The 15,321-nt window shown below is 42.4% G+C and overlaps 1 protein-coding gene across 4 annotated transcripts in view; it reads right to left on the bottom strand.

The window, feature by feature from the left end:
• The window catches only part of tnika (TRAF2 and NCK interacting kinase a), a 61,804-nt gene that overhangs the window by 16,328 nt on the left and 30,155 nt on the right, over positions 1-15,321 (bottom strand). The window contains exons 3-16 of one of the 4 annotated variants that reach the window (XM_044374931.1): positions 14,999-15,055; positions 13,829-13,954; positions 12,241-12,351; positions 10,533-10,623; positions 9,923-10,053; positions 9,769-9,823; positions 8,803-8,881; positions 8,318-8,493; positions 7,304-7,370; positions 6,981-7,179; positions 6,022-6,138; positions 5,005-5,091; positions 3,603-3,833; positions 2,649-3,248 (exon numbers count right to left, since the gene is read on the bottom strand). In XM_044374931.1, coding sequence (XP_044230866.1) covers positions 2,649-3,248; positions 3,603-3,833; positions 5,005-5,091; positions 6,022-6,138; positions 6,981-7,179; positions 7,304-7,370; positions 8,318-8,493; positions 8,803-8,881; positions 9,769-9,823; positions 9,923-10,053; positions 10,533-10,623; positions 12,241-12,351; positions 13,829-13,954; positions 14,999-15,055 — 2,127 coding nt within the window. The remainder of the gene's footprint in view (positions 1-2,648; positions 3,249-3,602; positions 3,834-5,004; positions 5,092-6,021; positions 6,139-6,980; positions 7,180-7,303; positions 7,371-8,317; positions 8,494-8,802; positions 8,882-9,768; positions 9,824-9,922; positions 10,054-10,532; positions 10,624-12,240; positions 12,352-13,828; positions 13,955-14,998; positions 15,056-15,321) is intronic. The other 3 variants (XM_044374932.1, XM_044374933.1, XM_044374934.1) reach the window with 3 other exon arrangements.

The raw sequence follows: 15,321 nt of genomic DNA, 5'->3' as shown, positions 1-15,321 counted from the left end.
TGCTAGGGAGTCAACTACAATAAGGTAACTGGTGATGTAAACTCAAAACAAAAAACATCTACAGTATGGTGGCAGAAAAGAGGACTGTGTTTTTCCAACATATTAGTTGTTCATTTGGGATAAAAGGAAGCTAAACAAATGTAGACAGATAGTCATTAACTATAGAGAACCAATGGAAAAGAAACCTATACAGAGATTCAGGAGAGGGACTGCTGTGATCAAAGTCAGGTCATTAGAGTTTGATCTGTAGAGGCAGTCAGAGGTTAGCATGAACTTCAACTGACCTACGAGAGAGATAGTTTACTATTAAGAAAAAATCTCCTCACAGAAGAAAAACCTTTTGGATGGTGCTGCTTATTTCTGCAAATTTTGTGTATTAGTTGTTTTGGTTTTGCTCCAGTCTACCACCCAAAAGCTCTTTCCTACTATGGCAGAGATTTAAAGAGGTAAAACAGAGCATTGAAGGAAGTTAATTTCGACCACTGCTGCATCTACACTAAGAAAGGACAAGGAAAAAGACAAATGAAAGTAGTTGGAGGAGAGAGCGCATCCTCTGAGGATCCAGACTTGCTGGAAGGATTCCACCACCACTTGGCCAGCACCCATCACCAAGCTTGGAGAATCATTGACTGGTTAACTGACCTAAAAGAGAGCTGGGACGGGTAAGTTTCCCAGATGACATCGTCACCAGTATGTCTAGGAGCCGGCTTGCCATGGTGCATTGTGGAGCATTAGATGATAAGAGTGACTTGGGGGCTGGCACAGTGGGGGAATTGAGGTCAGGTTGTAGTAACTAAGCTACCAAGGGATCAGGGTGATAATAAACTGTCCCTGAACACTGGCACCTCCTCTATGGATCTCAGTCCCAGTAGAGAATATTTTCAATACAAATTAATACAATTCCAGTATATGTGCATTAACATGTATGTACAGTTTGTATGCATGTTCTTGTACTTCTATCTTTGTGGGGACTAATTTGACTTTTAGAACATGAGACAGTGAATATTTTTCAGAAGTGAAGACATATTTGCCTCTTCTTCACAGTGACCTGTTTGAGTGTTGGTTTTAGGATTAAATTTATAATCAAGTTTAGTTTAAGAGGTGGTATCAGTTTTGATTTATGGCGAGATGGGCATATTTTTTGGGTTACAGTTTTGTGTTTAAAGGGCGACTCCATCTGTGTTTTTTTTTTCAGGTTGTTCAAATGGAAACACCCACAGCCATTAGCAAAAAGCAGTGACTTGGGTTAGAGGGTTATTTTTTAAACCTTGAGCAGCAGCAATAGAGAGTGCTCCATTTGTGTGTGTCTGTGCGTCTGTTAACACATTTAGCAGAGCAGCAGCAACAGTAAGTGCTCAGTCTGTCTCTGTGGCTATTGGCTAGGTGGGCTGAGGATATATATCGTTTATATGTAGTAACGTCATCATGCAGAAACCTATGTCAGGTCATGTGGGAAGAAGTTTTTAGGGGGGCTTTGGAAAATGGCATTTTGACACTAAAACATACACACTTCGACCAAAATTTGAATTTTAGGATTTGAATACATGTGGAACACTGCTGGGAAGCTACAGAATGATATATAAACCTTAAAAAAATGGACTTGCCCTTTAAAGATTAGATTCTGAATAATTAATTTCTAATTTGTCCTTTTGTTAGTTACAGTAAATGTTTCATCACTTGTCAAGTTAAGTTGACATTTGAATTTGGAGCTACAAAAGAAATGTGTGCACCAAAACCTTCATGTGGTATCAACCAGTACTAAATGCAACAAAAAATGTGTTGAGATGGTTAAGTTTAGAGTTAGGGGCTAAGAAATACATTATTTTAATCACAAATATAGAAGTACAAACATATGTGTGTGTGTGTGTGTGTCTGTGTTCTTATATACATGTGCTTTGGAGAGAGGTCTAGCACTCTGCTCCAACAGATCTGATGCAGATCTGGGTCTGGGATCCAAAGGGAGAGCCATAGGGGGAGCAGTGAGGAGTAGAGGCAGGTGAGATTAGGTGGGGAAAGGGGGTCTGGTTGGGCAACTGGACGTGGGGGCGGGAAGATGGAGAAAATTTGCGGGTCATGATGTCAGGAGAGAATGGAGGGGAAAGGGTGCATGGGGAGGTTGAGGGTGTGCTTTGTGGGGAGGTGCGAGGAGAAAGGCCCAACCAAGGAGCTGGAATGGTTGGAGTGTTGGATACCAAGGAGTTAGAGGAGCGACTACTCATTAGATGGCCTACAGCCAGGCTCTGTGTGTCTCCTGGGGTAGAAGTGCGAAGGTCACACATAGAGGAGCTACCTCTTACTGCATCCTGCATCCTGCCTCCAAATCCCTCATTCCTTCTGTCCCTATCAGAAGTAGGGCTAAGGAATTGATTGTTACCAGGGACTTGGAGGAAATTACAACTGCGGGGGGCAGGTGAGTAGGAGCTCCTCTCTCTTGGTAGGGCGGAGTGGAGAGCATTTTCAGGGAAGGATTTAGAGAGGGGGTCAATGAAGTCACATGGTGTGACTTCCCAGTCCGAGGGCAGCATAAGGCACTCGTGGCTGACAGCTGGCCTCATCTCTTTTCCCCACCCTCCCTGATACTCTAGTTCTACATCTACATCTACTCTAAAGCAGGGTGAGTGCGACCTGGCGCGAGTATGGCCACTAACCAGTTTGATTGCAGGGTTGGACCCAGAGTTAGATCCAGACTGAGGTTTCCGGACCTGTCCTGGGGACTTAGGATGAGACTGAAGGGGCTTAGATTGTGGGTCTGGAGACAACAGCCCCTGGATGGCAGCCTGACTGGGGGCAGAGAGAGGCCTGTCTCTAGCCTTCTCTTTCTGATTACCTGACCCCAGAGGATAAGGGATGGGTACTGCATTAGACTGACTGATTGGCCCTTGACTGGAACGCTCTTTCTGGTTCTTACTCTGTCCCTTACTAGGCCCTTGGCCAGCAGCCTGGTTGTGCTCCCGGATAGGCCCTGGGCTGCGGCCCCTCTGACTCAGTTTCTGAGCCCTAAACTCTCGGACCTGCTGACTTATCTCCTGCTTCAGCCCCAGATCTAGCGGCTCCGCAGGGTCTAGTGAAATATGGATATGGGGGAGGTGGGTGGAGAGGAGCTGGGCGGCATGGGATGGGGTTCGTCTAGGGGCCTGAGCTCTGGGTTGGCCATGGGAGGCAGAGGATGAAGCTGGTTGGTTGAATGACTGGTGATGTCGTAGGTGAGAGCGGGGCGGGTTACCGTGAGCATGCTGCTGCTTCGGGACCTAGGAGTCAGAGTCAGAGGAGTTTGAGCAACAAAACCAACACACACAAAGGAGACATCACAGTATGATTATCAAAGCAGCGTTAATTCTCAGGCTCTAAAAATATGTTTATGAGTGGGATCCCCAAACATTCTCCTCCCACTTTCTTCACAGGACTGCTGCTTCAAGTAAGACCTGTTGAATAAGTTATTACTATAACACAAAAAGGCCACAGGGTGTGTATAATATACATTAGGGATGGAAAGCAGGTGCCTTTACTCACCTAAGAAAGGTGATTTCACATTTTGGAAAGAAACTCATCACATATTCATATCTGCATGCATGTCTTTGTAGGTCATGGATGTTTTGACTTACCTCTTTAGCCCAGGCAGGCTTGTCAGTAGGATTGATGACATCTTTATAGTGGTAAAGCTGTTTCTTCTCTGCTTGCCTTCCATCCTGCTGCTGCTGCTGCTGCTGCTGCTGTTGTTGTTGTTGTTGCTGCTGCTGCTGTTGTAGAGACACCAGGTAGGCTCTCTCCTGCTGGAGCTGCCTCTGTAGCCGCTCTGCCTGCCGCTGCTCCTCTACCTGCTTACGCTTGTACTCCTGGAGGGAGAAAGGAAGAGGCAGTATGGGAAGGAGGAAAGAGGTGAATGACAGGAACGAGAAAACAGAAAGAAAATGAGAGTGGAGAAAAAGATTATGAGGAAGGCAGAAAGGGTTAACAAGAGGGATGACAAAAGTAGAGAAAGAGACATGGAGACAGAGATCAACACCAAAACGTAATTTTCAACCCATTGAATGACTAGCAGTGAGAAAATAGTAGTTGCAAATCATTCTTAGTATCTTTTACGACTTGCCAGATGTGTGGCGTTCACTGCTTTAGGATAACTTGCAGATCACAATCGTAAAAGTCACAATTGAAACTTGGTGTAATTTGCAGGAAGCTACACAGTTTTTTTTCCCTCAATTGTTCTGTTTTGTGTGTATTTGCAAATACTGTCACCAATGCCAAATTCAGGTCATGCATTCACAAATGAACCGATAAACACAAATACTGACAAATGGGATCACATAGATGGAACAAGAGCACACGTTTCGCGATTAAAATCACAATTTCAAGGCTAATAATGGATAACGGAGACTAGGATATTATCAGACATAAGGATTCGGCATGAGTCAAGGGAGAGGAAGATAGGTACTGTAGGGAGGGAAGGAGGGATTGAGGCAGGAGGGATGGCAGTATGAAGGGAGGACACATCCCTGGGTTTCTGTGCTTGTACTCAGTGTAGTTTGTGGAGCTTTGCATGGATGGGATCTCAAAAGTTTTCCTTAAAGGCTGAAAATGTCTCTTTAAATAGGATGCAAAGAGAAGTGGACAAATACTACAAGACATAATGTGATTTCTTACACTAATAAAGCACAAAGCTGTTACCCTAGACAAGACTGGGAGTGCTCTGTGGAAAACAACTATGTCCTATTTTCTCCTGAATGTTCTTGCATTGTGTGGGCCAACATGATTCTCTACCCTCTGGGGAACTCTCTGAGATCCAGCCAAATTAAGTGCTTCACATGCAATCACTGATGTCAAGATATCAAATACAAGATTAGACATGAGCAAAAGTGTCATGTTTCTTCAAAACATCGGTAAGTAACAGGTTGAGTGATTCCCTCACAGTTCCTCTGTACAACCGAAACGCAGGTGCATGCAGTGAGGATAAGGGGCCACACAGCACAGTTGGGGAGCAGTAGTAACATGTGGGAGGGCTATGGTTACCAGCAGTAACGCTTGTTCCTGTAGTAGTTGCTGCTGGAGAATCTCTAACTGCCTCTGTTCCTCTTCCAGCTGTCTACGGATATACTCCTGAGCAGCATGTAGGCACAAGGACATAGGAGTAGATTGAGAGAAAAATCAGGAAGTCTGAGCATCCAAATAAAGACAAAGTGAGAAAGACAGAGACAGAAAGAGAAATAGAGAAGATAATCTCCTGAGATGGCTGTGAACGAGGAGAGAAGATAAGAGTCAGAAGCTACAGGAAGAGAAGGAGACCGTATTCTCGAACAATTGTAATGTGTTACAAAGGAAATAATGATGAAGAGACATAGAAAAAAAAAGATTTGAGGATATCTTTCCAAAACACTTGAAACAACTAAAAAGCGTGGGAAGAGAGTAACAGAGCTAAGCAGGACAGACAAAAAAACACAAACTAGTCCAGCAGTAGGTTCAATGAGAGGACAAGGGGAAAAAAAATGTTAAAAGAAAGTTGGAAAGCTGTACAGCTTCTGGATCTGTTTTTTTTTAATTCAAGGAATCAGCTTATTAGCTTTAAATCCAACTTGTAGTCCAACTCATCTTTTTGCAATATTGGCAACATTTAAGATGCTGCAATAAAATATTGCATTATTGCAATATCTCATCTATTATCATGTCTTGGACATGATGATGTCCAAGAGATGGACATAATCAGAGAGGAGGAGGCAGTGTTTAGGTCTTTGCATGCAAGATCTATGAGCAGGGAAAAACAAAGATAGATTAAATCAGATTAAAATCGCCCGAGTTCTGTGTGTCTGAAACTATAAACCCCGTCCCAACAGAAAAAATAATCTCTGAGGTACAGAGGTAAACAGAGTGACTCAGAAAAGACATGAAGGACAGACAGAAAGTAGACTATAATCTAAGGATTCTGGACTTGAGTTTCACTTGTTTGCATCATTAGGTTACACATATCTGTAGCGCCGTACTACCTGTGTACATATCTGTATCTGAATAGAATCTAACAGCAAGTGTATGAACCTGTTCTCTCTCTGCATGCCTCCTCTCCTCCTCTCTGCGGAGCTGTTCCATTTCCTCGTAGCGCCTCCTCTGTTCCCTCTCATGCTGTTTCCTCAGCTCTCGCTCTCGCTGTTGCTGCTGTCAGGAGAACAGAAGCGCGAGAGGGACAGAACGTCAGTCAGGTTGCGCGATACATTTTGTATTTCCACGGAAATTCAAAAATCAAATCAATTTATTACATTTGATAGTTTCTATAGTGGGTCTTGGCTTAGACTAATTTATTAAATAAAAGAGAGAAATTGTGACAGTGCGTTCACACAGGACACAAATATACAAACACTTATGCTTTCATATTTGCACAAACACACATGCGTTTGCTCACACACGCTCACAGACACACACTTGGCCCATAGCGGAGGGGTCATGTCAGTTGAGTCGAGTCATGGCGCTTAGCCGTGCGTTGGGAGGCAAACCCTGGTGGGAACCCAGAGAGAGCGCACAGATTATGGGCTAAGGATTTCCTTCTGTAAATCTGCTCTCTGGAAATAAGAGAGGGACACTGGGGAAAGGCTGTGTGTGTACATGTGTGCGTATGTCTCTGCACTGCTCTTTCTCTTTGCTGCAGCCTCAACCAAATGGTGAATGTAAGGTTTTGTTAGTTTGAACTGCCGGGATTGGGACCAATTATGGCTGCAAATATGTCTTTAAGTGTTTCAGAGGAGAGAGAATGGAGAGCCAAATAGAGGGCTTCCATTATGATTTGGTGTGTGAATTATATATAGAGTCATTTCAAATTGACTAGAGATACATTTCAGTGTACCTGAATTTATCTGAATGACCCTATCTGGTGTAATCCCAATAGTTTAACCTGCGCCACCCATACTAAAATCATACATACTTATGTACACTTCCTAAGTTTCACCATTCACCAAGGTCAAAGGTCACAGTTAAAGCCTCCCCTTTAACTTCTTCCTGCTTACTTCCTCCAGCCGCTTCCTCTGCTCCTTCTGCTCCTCGATGCGTTTCTGTCTTTCAGCCAACAGTAAGCGCTTGTGCTCCTCGTTCTGCTGTTGCTCCAGCTGCTGCCGCCGCTGTGCCTCCGAGCGCTCCTTATTGGCCAGCTGGAGGCGCAGGAAGTCCCGCCTCAGGGTTGACTCCCCGGGGATGTTGATGATAGAGCTGGAAACAGACCAATGAGAGTGAACTGACTGAGTGATGTCAACCATGTTTTTGGAAAAAAAAAGTTGTAGAGAATGTGTATGTTTATATGTTTATATGTGTGTACATTTGTAAGGACACTGACCTTGGTTCACCCATGTCTCTTTCTTCATCCTCCTCTTCACTGCCACTGTACTCGTACTCTGTCTCATCTGAAGAAGAGAGAAAGTAAAAAATAAAGAATGAATAAAATAAAAGTGAGTGAGGTGATAACCAGCAGTGAGCAAAACCATTTTACTTTACATTGAGCATTTTTCACTTGAGCTACCTTTGGTCATTACTACACCGTTCACGATTTTGGCATTCCCAGATCTTCACTCCTTCAAGGCACTTTCTTTTAGCCGCTTTGAATAGGAGTATAAATTGTCATTTTACTGTGTGTAGCGAGGTGGAGAACATTAGCTCAGAGCTCTCTCAGTCAAACGGGGCTTAAAGCATAACGGAAGCAGAAGAGGCCCGGCTCTTCCCGAGACACATCCACATGGACCTGTCCTCCGAATGTGATAAAAGTGACGGCTGCAGAAAGCCACTGTCTCTACAATGACAAGACATTTCTATACATCATCGCGACGTCCGCCCTGCGGTATGTTGTTTCTTGAAGCGGTTAATGTGGTTCTCGCTAGCGCAGTTCTGTGTGCGAGTGTCAGTCTATCACTCAGATGGAGTGTGTTTGTGTCGTGGTGGAGTGGAATACAACTCTGTCACTGTTATTTCCCGCTCTGCTGAAATCCAAGAATGTGACGTTACATGTGTGTCAGAATTTGTGTTGGTACACGTCTGAGAGGGTATTACATCTCACCCTTGCAGCTGTATTCCTCCAACGAAGTTGTTGCTTGTGCGTATTTATGTGTGTATCTGAGAGAGCATTTCAGCTACACACTGAATGTAATGGGAGTGTAATGGGTTGTTCCTATTGGTTTTGGGGATGAGCTTTGGTGCCACATAATCCAAAGAAACAGTTTGAGTGAGAACCACTAATCATCTATCAAGCGCAACCACTTAATGAAACTGTCGCTCCACTTGCCATGTGTGTACAAATCTACTGGATGTGTGTTTAAATCCATATGTGCACATGTCTACAGCATATGTTCTTGCTCACCCCTCTCTCCTCTCTTCTTCTTGGTGCGGTCGATGTGGTCCTTCAGCTGGATGCGGACCTGCCTCTCGTTGGGCAGGTCTCTGATGAAAGGGTGTTTGAGGAGCTGCTCTGTGCTGGGTCTCTGGCTGTGGCTCTTCACCAGACAGCTCTCTATGAACGACTGGAACTTCTTCGACCTGAAACCACGCACACACACATAAAAAAAAAAAGAAAATTATGAAAAACTCACTGTAAATGTGTATATACAATATATATTGAAGTGAGTAACAATTGTTCAATGAATGGATAAATAAAGCTTTTTTACAGATATTGAGCATTTTTAACATGTGATGATACCATCATAGAGTTTCTAGGCTGTATTTACCCATCCATCCATTGCTCAATAGTCTTATTTCCAATCCAGTTTATTTCTGGACTCATTTTCCTGTTTTTAATAGTGATAGAAAACATGCACAGCAAGCACAGTTATCAACATAAACACTCACCATTTCTTTGACTTGAGTCTGGGAGCGGGGTTGCGTGGGATGAGGAAGAGGGCTCTCATGGGGTGCATGTCACACAGCGCTAAACGGTCAGATATCAGATACCAAACATGAGTTAGGGTGAATGTTTCTAGGTAATTGTGCTAAACATTATCATGGCATATAGTCAAAGCCAGCTGGAATTAGCCCTCACCTGATCAATATAAGCTGTCGATACTGATAACAATCTGTGCGTTACATTCATACAAACACACACACATCTACAGTATGTGTTCTTATGGAACGCCTATGCTGGTTATCCATCTTACTAAAGAACATGTAGCCAAAAATGGGCAGTTAATATTCAAACTTCATATTTTCAAACCTATCTTGACTATTGTTCAGCTAAAAATGTCAGCCAAAATAAAAGAAAAGACATTTAAAGACATACATGTTTTGGATCGATTATTTCCTAGCCTTCATTTCATCCTATGTGTGTAAGGTGACTGCCAGTTTTCACCAATTGCTGGCCTGAAGCACACACTGACATGTTCTTTTCCAACTGGAAGACTTTTTTTAAATGTCTACATGGGTATAAAAATAAAACAAGGATAGGACGGAACAACCTTGAAAAAAAACTGAATCGTGTCCTTCAGGTTTACCATGATTAATGACTAACTGTAGCTTGGGCAACTTTACACCGAGGAGTAGCTTTTTTACTTAACCATAATTAATAGGAGGGAGGAAAAAAGTCTTGCTGCCTCCAATTACAACAACCATGTGCCAGCACCTCTAGGATTAAGAAAATAAATAGACAACCAATTATATATATCAGTTCCTTGGCCTTCATTAAAAATATGGCTAAAGATGAGTAGCATTGGCCTGAGCTGCAAAATGATCTGCCTCTGATTATAGCGATCTACTGTAGTAGCACTAAGAAATGTAGCAGAGAATGTAGGTTGAGATGTAGGTTATTGATTGAGTACGTACGTGGCGCTCCTTCAGCCATCTCTATTGCTGTGATCCCCAATGACCATAAATCACTCTGCAGTGAAACAGTGAGACACAGTGCATAAATACTCAAGGCGATCAAGAAAAGGCACAAGATATCTTCAGGGGGGGGGGGGGGGTGTTGCCAAAGCACCTTGAAGTCATACGTGGCGTCGGGGTTCTCGTCACAGGCGATGACCTCTGGTGCCATCCAATATGGCGTCCCGATAAATGTGTTCCTCCTTCCTACCGTTCTGTCCAACTGGGCCGAAACGCCGAAGTCCACTACCGGGCAAATGCACAAACACACAAAAAAATATGTCAGGGCATAGTGTGTAGCGTATTTAACGTGTGTTTTTGTCTCGGTTTTTCACTGTGTGTGGTTTGTTTATGTGTGTGTGTGTGTGTGTGAGTGTGTGTGTGTGCGTGACACAACCAGTGGGCTTTAGTGAATTTCATCATGGACTCTAAACAGGAATGAATTATCCACACAGACACACCTTATAATTCCCACTGAGCTTTAGGGAGAGAGCTAAAAAAAGAGAGAGAGAATCCCTTCTTTAGCAATCTGCACCACACCGTAAACATTGGCAGAGGTACAGAGAGATGAGTAGGCTTTATTCAGCATAAAAGAAAGAAAAGCCTCACAAAAACACACGCAAACACACTCACACACACCTCTGAGCCATCTGAAACTTTATACCTCCTACTGCCCTCGCAATCCTAAAGCCTTTTTGTCAAGCAGGGTAAGATGACAGACTGACCTAGTTTGACCTCTGCATTCTCAGTCAGCAGGACGTTCTGTCCCTTGATGTCTCTGTGGATGACCTTGTGCTGATGGAGATGAGTCAGACCCTGCAGACAGCGACACAGACACACGGTGAAGGACAGCCACTGCAGCAATGAGCCATGTCAAGATTACCATTATTACTATATATAAAGAGCTCATTTCCGAAAGGAAGTGTCCTTGAGCAGGACTAGCAGCTCCAGGGTAACTGCTGTGTAGCTGACCTTGACCTCTGACCTCCCTATGCAGGGGTGGCAAGCGAAAAGATCCTTCCTTACAGAGGAAAATGTTTTTTGCAACATCATTTGGTAGCAGTAGTAGTTTGGTGGTAGCAAAAAACAGCATCTGAAGAACATTACTTTGTATTGACCATTATATACTGTTCCTAACATAACCTTTCTGCAAATATTTTATCATTTTGTCAGTATAATCAACCAACCAACTATTCATTACACAAGGAAAAAAAGTAAAATTTTGATTTTGGACATGTTGTCTCCATCTTTCATTAAGTATTAGGAAATTAAGAGATGTTTGCTCTTGCAAGCATAATTACATTTGCACACATACTGTAATATATAGGCATTTGTGTTCAATAAATCCAAGCTGAAATACAATATTGTCTATTAAGTATTTATGCTTTGACAATTTATGTACTAATTATTATTTTAATGTAGTTTCTTACATTGATTGTAAACTGACTGAAATTAAAGGTAAAACACTGAGAAATAGGAGACAGTTGAGAGACAAAGACAGTAAAAATGTTTAAAGGAAACAGAGGGAAGGCGGGAAGACATAGAAAAAGGGCAGAAAAATAGAGAAAATCAGAAGACAGCCAAAAGGGAAGAAGAGAGCGGGTCAAACAGAGACAAAATGCAAAGCGACAGAGAGAAAGAAAAAGAGAGGAAGACCAAATCAGAGCATGGTGAGAGAGAGAAAGAGCGGAGAGCACGAAATAAGACGAGCAATGAGGGGTGAGAAAAGAAATCTAAGTGGATCAAAGGAAATTGTTGTCTCAGTTCAGAGAGGCACGGTGACTGACAATATGTAGTGATGTTGCTGCTCCCTGTTTATCCCTCAGCACAAAAAATGCACATCCATAGCAGAGAAAAAATGTGAGTGGGAGAATGAGTAAGGTTTCCCAGGAAGATCTGATCGTGGGTTTCGATTCAATTCATCTGTCTAAACCTGAGCTAAACCCGACATGTTGATTTGACTTGCCGCTGCCACATACATAAAAAAGAACATTAAATTTTTGATTTTATTAACAGTTTCAAAATGTTAATTTGTAGTTTTATTTGTTATATTTGTGTATTTTTGTTCCTGCTCCTACGCATGAATGCCTGAAGTTTATTTTTCCTTCTATGGTTATTTGTAGATTGGAATGTTGGAACTAAAGAGTACATGTACGGTTCTAGTTCTGCTGCTAAATTTCCAGTGCTTGGGAATATTTTTCTCCATAAATCAAGTCTGTTCATTCTTCAGCAGTATCTACTTAAAAAAAAAAAAGGAAATGTTTTCTTGCAACTATGAATGTTCACACCATCTGTTGTTGTTTTTTTTCTTTTTTTCCTTTCAAAATCATTCAAGTAACTGACGACTGCTGATTCAAAGAGGGCTAGGTCAAAATGACTCAACAGTTATTTCTATAGAAGTTTGAGGTCTGACTTGGCAACGTGGCCACTTACCCTGAGAATCTCTCGACAGATGTAAGCAGTCCACTCCTCTTTCAGAGAGTTGCCCTTGGTGTTCTTGATCAAATCTGTCACTGAGCCAGCTCCACAGAACTCCATGACCAGCTGCACACATACAAGGTTGATTATCGACTCTGTTCTGTAAAATCAAGCAGGTCTAGGATGTGTTCCAGACAACCCAGTAACTCCTATAAATCAACCTCCTGTGATAACTAGTGTATCTTACTTGTTTATTTATGTACTTTGTGGAATTCGTTGCTGTTGAACTGTAAAATATCTTTTCTCAGCTAAAAATATCAGCTTCTCTGATATTGTTATCAGCCTCATAACTCTGGTGCTGGCCAATCTCAACAAAGCACCAATAGTCATAATGTCTCTTGGATATATTCATTTTTATAGACCGGTACTGACACATGTGCACTGAATAAAAAGCGCTCTCTTAAACATGGTAGACTTTGGTAAAGAATATACACAGTATAATCACATTACTGTAATAGCATTAGTAATAAAGACAGAACGGTACCAGGCAATAAACATGAACAACACACATACACAGACAGTCGTGTAACACACAATCTTTCTCTGTCACACTTTCCAAACACACACACTGCAGAGACCACAGAAATTACTGGCATAAACTGACTCAACAGGATCATGAGATCACATGAATGAATCAAGTCCTTCTCTTGACCTAAACACAATGTGTCCATTCTGTCCATCCCTCTCCTCTCCTCTCCTTTCCTCTTCTCTCTCTGCTCTATCCCTGCATTACATCCGTGGATATCAGCGGCCAAAAGTTCAGCTGGTCAGTCCTGGCTTCGCTTCAAGCTCTCTCTTCATCATCACTCTGGATTACATAGAGAGAGGAAGTTGGCGAGTAATAGCCGGACCTCTCTCATCCAGGCTTTGCACGTGTACTCAGACACGCAAAGACAAAAGAAACAAACTCGGACATGCATAAACATAAGGGGACACATGTAAAGCATATAAGCGTACAATGCATTGTCATGTTACTCACACCCACACACACACACACACACACACAGGGAAAACAGGCAGCTGTTGAGTCAGGGGGAATTATGCAGGCAGTAGATCTAGCTGCTGTGTGAATATACGCATGTGTTTGTGTGTGTGTGTGTGTCCTCTCATTGTTGTGTGATGAATGCTACATGATCAGAGAAGAGAGAGCTCCCTTAGATCGTGTTAACACATGATTTATTGCCGCAGCCAGCCAGCCAACCACACTTATTCATATCCTTTCACACACACACACACACACACACACACACACACACACACACACACACACACACACACACACACACACACACACACACACACACACACACTGACACTAAGTATATATGCATATTCCAGTGCACACAAATCTACAGTCACTGCATGCATGAACAAACTACAAACTGGCTTCTCTAACCTAATGTAACAGTGAAAAATGAAACTTTTACAGAGACGACAACCATCTTCTCTTCCTGTATCGCTCAGTTTCATACACACAAACACATACAGTGCAACTGCAGATAAAAACAAACACACACACACACACACACAAATGATGCCATACCCATAGCTGGTCATCTATGCCAGGAGGGTTTTTCTTGATGAAAGCTCCGTAGTAGGTGGCGATGTTCCGATGGTGGCTGTACTTCTTCAGCATATTAATTTCTGCTTTAATCTCCTCTTCCTCATCCTGAGACGAGCACAAAAACACACACACAAGAAGAGAAAAATCAACAGGCATAAATCTGCATCCTCTATTTGTGACCTCTCAAACATCTTAATGGGGTGGTGATAGAGCAAAACGGATCAGGCTGTTGATACTATGGTTGCAAATAACGCAACAAGGTTCTAAATGATCCTATAACAGCATTACTTTTTAGTTACTTGTGTTTTAGGAGGTTACTGCCACAAAGCCAAAAGCAGTTGTTTGAAACAAGTTGCTACAGTAGCAGTTGGTTACTTAAAAATGTAATTTCTCATTAATTATCCAACGTCAGGAAATTGTGCCGTGATTACTTCAAATTAGGGCTCAATGTCTCGGAAAACAAAGACACTTGTTTTACTAAGCTGATTTCGTACAATATCGGCTCGTTTAGTAAGCAATTTTCGTGTTTGCCCTCATTCACTAATACAGTCATTAATTTTTTATTGTATTTAAGCAGATTTATTTAACAGTCATACACAGTTTTGTTTATTTGTTCATTACTTCTGTTTCGATTCGGTCATTCATTCATCTTCACACACCTTCCAGAACATGCTCAGTCATTTACGCTCATATTCATTCATTCAATTTTTTAAAATTTTCTATTCATATTTATTTATCCATTCATAGGTTCCATTGTTGCTCCATTCCTGCAGACCTTCATTGTTTTGCTGGCAGCTGAGTGCTGACAGCGAGGCGTAGGGTGAGAGGATCTCTAAATATAGCTGAGATTCCCTCCTGCTTTACAGACACGCCTGAGACCACACTGCTGTCCTAATACCTCCAGCTAATATTACCATGGCAATAGGCCTGTCCTCATTTCCTCTCTGCCACATCACACACACACACACACACAAACGCGCACGCACACACACACACACACACACGCCAGCACTGACTCATCGCTCATAATTAGATGACATGGTCGACAGTGGTATAATCACTTGAGATGATTTGCTGTGGGTAGGTATGTGCGTGTGTGCGTGCGTGCGTGTGAGTGCTGTACTATATGTGTATATGTGTGTGTCTTACCCCAGTGACATCCATGACCTTGATAGCTGCCAGCTGCCCGGTCTTAACATGGCGACCCTGGAGAAAGGAGGAAAGGAGGAGGACGGAGACGCAAGGAGACAAAAAAGACAGAGCAGAGAAAAGGATTAGACATAAAAAAGAATACAAGAAAAACGTGAATGTCTTTGAAAGACAGTTTTCTCAAGAAAATGCACATGCACAGTTGAAGTGTACATCTTTCACTTTCAGTCAAACATCACAAAGCATTAGACAGATTAGAAAACCTGTAATCTGTCTAAATGTAAAGGGTCATCCCACCAAAATCCATTGTTTTGGATTTTGGT

Source organism: Thunnus albacares, chromosome 15, assembly GCF_914725855.1.
Source record: "Thunnus albacares chromosome 15, fThuAlb1.1, whole genome shotgun sequence".
NCBI lineage: Eukaryota > Metazoa > Chordata > Actinopteri > Scombriformes > Scombridae > Thunnus > Thunnus albacares.
The sequence above is the reverse complement of the archived record's forward strand: the minus strand, read 5'-3'. Positions and strand labels throughout refer to the sequence as shown.